Source organism: Carcharhinus amblyrhynchos, chromosome 22, assembly GCF_965287045.1.
Source record: "Carcharhinus amblyrhynchos chromosome 22, sCarAmb.v2.hapA, whole genome shotgun sequence".
Lineage (NCBI taxonomy): Eukaryota > Metazoa > Chordata > Chondrichthyes > Carcharhiniformes > Carcharhinidae > Carcharhinus > Carcharhinus amblyrhynchos.
Genome location: NC_137345.1, coordinates 36345254 through 36353232, shown reverse-complemented (window position 1 = coordinate 36353232; position 7979 = coordinate 36345254). Strand labels below are relative to the sequence as shown.

Below are 7979 nucleotides of genomic sequence, written 5' to 3'. Positions count from 1 at the left end.
CGCTCTTGCTGGGTGAGAATCCTGGAACTCCCTCTTGAACAGCATTGTTGGTGTACTGACACAAGGACTGCAGTGGTTCAAGACGGCAAGCTCACCACCACCTCTTCAAGGGCAATTAAGGATGGATATATGTAAGGAAAAGTAGCAGCTTTGGAAAGTGCCCTGATACATATTTATAAGTAGATAGATACACGCAGAATACTGTGCATACTGGAATTTGAAACAAAACCAGAAAATGCTGGAAAATCTCAGTAGGTCTGACAACCTCCGTGGAGAGAGAACAGAGGCAACATTTTGCGTCTGCATGAGTCTTGGAAGAGCTGAAGACAAGGGTAATCAGAAAATATTGAGGGGGGGGTGGTGTGGGGGGATTATAATTGATAGATTGACATTAGGTAAGGGAATCAAAGGTATCTGGGGTAGATGGGAATTGGAACTCAAGGCAAACAGATCAGCCATGAAGGCTGAATGGTCTACTGCCTCATATGTTGTTAGGATTCAGCAGTGGTAATGCTGAATGGTTAGATAGACATGGGAGGGAGTACAATGATAGGACAGCAAAGTGGTTGTGGACGATAACCTTGGATGGGGCAGCAGAATGAAAGGGGTCAAATGGCCTGATCTTTCTCCGACTGGTTCCAGAGATCTTCATTGACAGTTTCCATGCCAGCAGGGCGGTCTCCATAGTAATAGGAACAGGGCGGGTCCGGAACCAGGGCGGTCTCCATGGTAATGGGAACGGGGCGGGTCCAGAACCAGGGCGGTCTCCATGGTAATGGAGGCGGTGCCGTGGCGGGTCGGAGGCGGGGTCGTGGTGATCCGGGGGCGGGGTCATGGTGATTTGGGGGCGGGGTCATGGTGATCCGGGGGCGGGGTCGAGGCGGGCCGGGCGGTATCCATGGTTACAGAGGCGGGCCCGGTGCAGTGCGGCTGTGGGCAGCGGAATGATGAAGGATCCGGTCGGGTTCTTGAGGCGGCAGCAGGAGGCGGACAACAGCGATGGCGCCGAGCGCTGGCAGCGGATGGAGAGTTTCTACAACAGGAGGTACCCGCCCAGAGAGAGTCCGGGACCCGTCTGGTCTCAGCACCACATGGCTGCAGTTCTCCCCCTGCCTCCACCTCCTCACTGCCCCCAGCCCCCTTCCTCACTGCCCCCAGCCCCCTCCCCACTGCCCCCAGCCCCCTTCCTCAGTGCCCCCAGCCCCCTTCCTCAGTGCCCCCAGCCCCCTTCCTCAGTGCCCCCAGCCCCCTTCCTCAGTGCCCCCAGCCCCCTTCCTCAGTGCCCCCAGTCCCCTTCCTCAGTGCCCCCAGTCCCCTTCCTCAGTGCCCCCTGCCTGCTGTGCCCCTGCCCTCCCACTGCCCCCCTGCACCCCAGTGCCCCCCACTGCCCTCTGCCATTCTGTACTGCCACCCTGACCTCCATGCCCACTGCCAACCTGCCACCTGCACTGCCTCCATTCCTGCCACACTACTGCCATCCTGCACTGTCACCCTGCCCTGCAGTGTCACTCTGCACCCCAAACTGCCACTGCCCTGTTGCACCCCTCCTCCCTACCCCGTCCAATTTCCTATGGAACTGTTCATTCCAAGAAGATAGGCTGCCATACATCCTTCTGTTTCATTCTGCATTTTACAATCTCTGCAATTTCCTGAAAGAGTAACCTTTTCCTCTGCTTTCAATGCAGGCTCTGGCATCAGCTGACAGTGGAGCTGCTGGAGTTCACACTGATTCCATGTTTCCCCTCTGGTGATAACTTGCTGCAGGTAGGATTGCTGAAATGTCAGGCCAAGCCTTCAAAGGGACACACAGAGCAAATGTTTCATCAACAAGATTATTGTGGAAATGGGTGGACTAGAGTTGGAGTTTTTAGCGTCCCTGTTTGAAATGGGGTTATAGGTTTGGATCTACAGAACCTTAGACTGTCACAGTATCTGTTTTCCCATAATCAAAAACCAGAATACTCCAGATGCTGGAAATCTGAAATAAAAACAGTCAACAGCAAGTAGTCAACAAGCCAGGCAGCATCTGTGGAGAGAAATAGGTAACATTGTGGATCATCAGATGAAATGATGAAACATTAATTCTCCTGAACATTAATTGACCTGAAACATTAATTCTCTTCCTATCTCCACAGATGCTGCCTGATCTAAGTGTTTTTACCTTGAGTTAGCTAGTGCCAATCTAAATCATGGTCTTGAGTGTCTAACCAAGTGTTTCCTGGCTTCTAAAATTGCTCGTCCATTAGCTCCCAGTCTCCTAATCCCCGTAGTGTAAATTTTTCATCGTTATGTTTAAACCCTTCCATGGCCTGACCCCACCCTATTTCTGTAACCTTCTCCATCCTTACAACCCTGACAAGGCTTTTCATGTAAATGTTGTGCCAACATTGTTTCTCACAGTCAGATAAATATTGACCATTAATAAATTGGAAGCTAGGAATAAAGCCTCACAGTTGTTACAGCCGCAACACTATCTGGAATGCTTTTTCCCTTTCTACTGCAGAAGCTCTGCAGTGTCAGACTGTGAAAAGCACAGCACTGTATATCCTTGTGATTTTTCTCCTACGTGTTGTAGGCAGTATAAACAAAACGTGTAAACTGTCTAGACGTCTGCTACATCATTGATCTGATTGGTTAGCTAATGTTTGAAATAGATTGGTTCATAAATCTTTTTTTTGATTTCTTCATACATTTTGATCAAATGATAGCCAGGTCACAACATTTAAACAACATAGCAAAATATCCCAAGGTGCTTCACAGACACGATGGTGTTAGGTGGGTGCATGAGTACTGGTGGGTGGGTCAGACAGTAACGTAGGCCTCCAGCCACAGTTTGCTTTGTTTGCCAATTTTTCCTGCAATTTCATGTTTGGTTCTCTTCTATCAGGTCTCCACTCTTATACACTACTGAAATGGCCCTTATCAACTGACATTGTAGGTGACTGTGACCATGGCAAGATATCCTTCCTCATCCTTCTGGACCTGTGTGAAATCTTCAGCATGGTTGACCATGAGGATGACCACATCTTTCTCCAACTCCATCTAGCTGGGTGGGATTGCATTTAACTGATTTCTTTCTTAATTATCCAGCTGTAGCCAGTGTAATTTCTGCAGTGACTTCTGTTCCTGCACTGTCTCCCCCACCCTGTCTGCACCCTGCAAGAGATCTTTCCTTAATCCATTCCACTTCTCATCTGCCTTATTGACATCATTTGAAGAAAAGAATGTCTGGTGCCATATATACGCCCCCAACTCTTGTCTCTATTGCCATCACCCCTCTCGACCCTTCCACTGTTAGTGATTTGTCAAGCTCCTTCTCTGACATTCACTATTAGGTGAACTGACATTTTTGTGGCACAGTGGCTCTCACTGCTGCCTCACAGTGATAGAGACCCAGGTTCAATTCTGATTCCGGGTGATTGTCTGTGTCGGGTTTGCACATTCTCCCAGTGTCTGTGTGGGTTTTTTTCTGGGATGCTCCAGTTTCCTCCCACAGTCCGAATGTGCAGATTAGGTGAATAGGTCATGCTAATATTGCTGCTTACTGTCCAAAGATTTGTAGGTTAGATGGATTAGTCGTGGTAAATGTGCAGGGTTACGAGGATGCGGGGTGGGAAGTTTTTTTCAGAGGGTCGGGGCAGATTTGATGGGCTGACTAGCCTCCTTCTGCAATGCAGGGATTCAGTAGTTCCATGACTATAATTATAAATAAAAAAATGAAGTCATGTATTTGGTCCCAAGCTCTATCCCCTGGCCACCATCCCTCTCTCTAGCAACCCTCTGAAGCTGGGTCTGACCCATTCACAACCTTGGTTTGATCCTAAGATGAACATTCGACCACATATTCACTCCACCTCTTAGACCACCTGCTGTATCTCTGCAACATTTGTTAACTCCAACTTTGTCTCAGCTTATCTGCTGCTGAAAACTTCGTCTATGTCTCTGCTATCTCCAAACTGGACCATTTAATACTTGGCTAACCTCCCATTTGCCAACTTATACAACTTTGTGCTCACCTACAGCTCTGCTGCCCGTGACTTAATTGCTCCAATACTGCTGGCAGTACCTTCAGTTACAACAGCTCTAAGCTGTGGATTTTTCTTTCTGAGCTTCTCCACATCTCTGTCTCTCTCCTCTTTTAATATGCTCTTTGAAACCTATCCTTCTGACTCTCCTGGGAGCTTTTTAATGTGATGTGGTGTCAGATTTTGTTAATGCTCCTGTTATGCGCCATGGGACATTTTGCTATTTTCAAGGCATTGTAAGTTGTTACTGATAGAAACACAAAGTAGAAGGAGTAGTCCATTCGGCCCTTCAAGCCTGCTCTGCCATTCATCTTGATCATGGCTGATGATCGAATTCAATATCCTGATTTTTTTTTTCCCCCTTCGTCCTATATCCCTTGATCTCTTTAGCCCCAAGAGCTAAGTTCGTCTTGAAATCAGACAACATTTTGGCCTCACCACATCCTATGGTAATGAATTCCGCACATTCACCATCGTTTGGATGAAGAAATGTCTCACCTCAGTTCTAAAAGGTTTAACCCTAATCCTCAAACTGGATTCTGCACCATTGGAATCATTCTTTTTGAATCTATCCTGTCTAACCATATTAGAATTTCTATGCAATCCCCTCTCACTCTTCCAAACTCCAGTGAATATAATCTGAACTGACTTAGTGCCTCTCCATATGACAGATCTGCCATCCCAGGAATCAGCCTGGTAAACCTTCACTGTACCCCTGCTATAACAAGGACATCCTTCCTCAGATAAGGACACGAAAATTGCACACAATACTCTAGATGTGGCCTCACCAATGCCCTAGATAATTGCAGCCAAACATCTCTATCCCTGTACTCAAATTCTCTCGCTATAAAGGCCAAAATACAATTTGCCTTCTTTACTGCAAACTGTACCTGCGTGCTTACTTTTAGCAAATGATGCACAAGGTCTCATTGAGTATCCACCTCTCTCAATTTACACCCATTCAAGCAATAATCCGTCTTCCTATTATTGCTATGAAACCTTACATTTATCGAGATTATGCTGCCTCTGCCACGCAGATGCTCACACACTCAGCCTGTCCAAATCATGCTGAAGCATCTCTGCATCCTCCTCATGGCTCAGCCTTCCACCCAACTTTGTATCATCTGAAAATTTGAAGATAATATTTAGTTCCCTCTTGCAAATCATTAATATATAATGTGAACAGTTGGGGTCCCAGCACAGATCCCTGAGGAACCCCACTAGTCACTGACTAACAGTCAGCAAAAGACTGATTTATGATGTTTAAAGGAGAATTTGAGTTTCACTACCAACATAGCCTGTTGGCAGAATCAAATTTGCAGATTGGAATGACTTCATTTTGTTTGCTTTTCATCAGTTTTTGATTATTACAAGCATTTTCTGTCATAAAGCATCGATGTTTGATGTTTAGTAACTACAAATAAAAGCAATGATTGTATAAATATGACTGGCTGTGACAAGCCTGCCTACAGAACAGTAACATTCTTTCATACCACGTTTGTGTGCTCCAGATATAACACTGCTTTTTTCTAATCTTTTGCAGTTATATGAACACTTCATAAGTGACTTTGAGCATAGGTAAGCATTTGGCAAGGTCATGCAGGCATGGGACTTGATTGCAGACAGGTCTGATTTATCAGATCTGGAACATAAGATCTGTTTTTCTAGATGTTCTAAAATTGAGTTGAGTTTAGACCCTTGGAGTCTACGTTCTTGAGTAGAAGCATTGATGAGAATTAATAGGACTCTGCACAATGTTGGTGCACAATGGAGTGGTGTTTACACACTCTAGCCTGTGCTATTCACCTATGTTTAAAATATAATGGAAGTAGAATGACCTTTTAGAATCAATGAAAAAAGGTCACCTAGGGAGTTGTGAATGTGACAGCTATAACATGGCATCCTTAATAATCAAAGTAAACAGTGCTAGGAATACTTGGACACTGGAAGAAAGGAAGTGCCCGTTATTGTTTTGGATAGATTCCCATTGTCCTAAATCTTTTCAGGCTTTGAGTGCTTTTTATCCATTCCTGCAATTTAAACATGGTAAGCAAGACTGGCATTTGCTGCCTGTACCTTGCTGCTGTTAAGAAAATGGTGGTAAGCCACTGTCATGAACCACTGCAGTCCATGTGGTGATGGTGGTCCCATGGTGCTGTTTGGATGGACAATAGATCTTTCCTTTCTACTGTATGTGAGCCCCTCATAATTTTATATGCCTCAATTCAATCTCCTCAATGCCACCTTTGTTCCAAAGAACTATCACAGCCTATCCAATTTCTTTGCAAAGTTAAAGATCTCCACTCCTGGCAACATGCTCAAAACTTTGCACCTGTTTAACGTGATTACGTCCTTCCTGTATGCAGCACACCAATGGTGGCTTATATTCCAGCATAACCCCTCTGTTCTTGCCAACAGATAGCTTCTTGACCACAGTGTCTAGCTGTCCAGCCATTTTCAGGGACTGTGGGCATACACTCATTTCCTCAAAGCTTCTCAAAATCCTACCATTCATAGAATATTCCCCTGCCTCGCTCCTCCTCCTCGCCGCCATGCCCTGCTTTGCTCCTGCTATTCGCTGCTGTGCCCCTGCCTTGCCCTCCTTCCTTGTCATGCCCCTGCCGCGCCCTCATGGCTGCGTTCCCCTGCTGCGCCACCCCCTCCATCTCACCTGGCATTCCCCTGACCCCCTCCCGTCCCCGGGCTGCCATGCCCTCATGCAAATGGATGGCACAGTGGTTAGCACAGCTCCAGGAACCTGGGTTCAATTCCTGGCTTGGGTCACTATGCAGAGTCTGCATGTTCTCCCTGTGTTTGTGTGGGTTTCCTCCGACAGTCCGAAAGACGTGCTGGGGAGGTGCATTGTCCATGCTAAATTCTCCCTTATTGCACCTGAACAGGCACCAGAGTGTGGCAACTAGGGGATTTTCACAGTAATTTCATTTCAGTGTTAATGTAAACCTACTTGTGAGACTAATAAACTTTAAACAATCCATATTCCACAAAAAACGCAAATTCCGAGATGCTAGTTCAGCACTGTCCACTGCAGCTGACTTCAGGGTATACTCAGTGTACGCTTGATGCTGCCAATTGATGCCTACTTGAGAGCTGCCTTTCACATGAGTGCAAGCATTTAGCAAAATGGCCAAGGGATTGATTTGTGGCCAATTCAATGATTTTATTTCCATTAATTCTGGAACGTTTGTATCCAGTAGGTTCACTATTATAGCACTAATTCTGTGATTAAATGTTCTCTTACCCAGAATAAACCCATTGTCCTTGGTGGAAATTATTCTGCGTGTGGTTCGTCAGATGAATGGTATGTTTCTTAATGTATCAATTTGTCCTGTTGGTTTATATTTTACCTTAAAGACTTGCCTCCCCTTTGTATGGTTGCCCCCTATATTTTAATGATCACAGTATAAATGTCCTGAATTATTGACAATTTGCCGTGAAGTGGAGTCCACAGCTAGTTGGATGGAATGGAATGTGCTTTTGCTGTTTGTTTTAACAAGCTGAGAGAAGTACAGCACCACTTCAGGCTTAAGTAAGAATAAGAAGCAGTAGTGTTACTCTTTGATTTCAATATACTGGGAGCCTGATGATACTGCAGATGGAGGATATTAAGCTAGTGGCCAGAATTTTGTATTGCTTCAGCAGTACGCATTTGATGTAGAAGCGCAGGAAATTGTGCAAAAAGATGTTAGGCACGTGTACTGACTCACCCTGCATTCACACAGTATTTGAGTTGATGATTGCATGCATTCGTCAGAACTGTGCACACTGACAATTAAACTGGCAATTTAGTGCATTGAGGGGCCCATTAAACTCAATTTTACGTGGCCTTTCTGTTTTTACTGTCACCAAAAGTTTAGCTTCAATCTCGACCCAGGGCACGATAAACTGTCCAGGCTGAAATAAAATGTAATGTTTGGGGACTAAGATTTGTGTTTG

General features: G+C 45.5%; 1 protein-coding gene across 1 annotated transcript in view; it reads left to right on the top strand.

Moving 5' to 3' along the window:
* Window positions 1-925: 925 nt before the first annotated feature.
* Window positions 926-7979, top strand: part of LOC145357055 (26S proteasome non-ATPase regulatory subunit 13-like) — a 43582-nt gene continuing 36528 nt past the window's right edge. Inside the window, exons 1-4 of the mRNA XM_080210127.1 lie at window positions 926-1045; window positions 1686-1764; window positions 5569-5603; window positions 7289-7344. Coding sequence (XP_080066253.1) covers window positions 945-1045; window positions 1686-1764; window positions 5569-5603; window positions 7289-7344 — 271 coding nt within the window. The 5' untranslated portion in view covers window positions 926-944. The remainder of the gene's footprint in view (window positions 1046-1685; window positions 1765-5568; window positions 5604-7288; window positions 7345-7979) is intronic.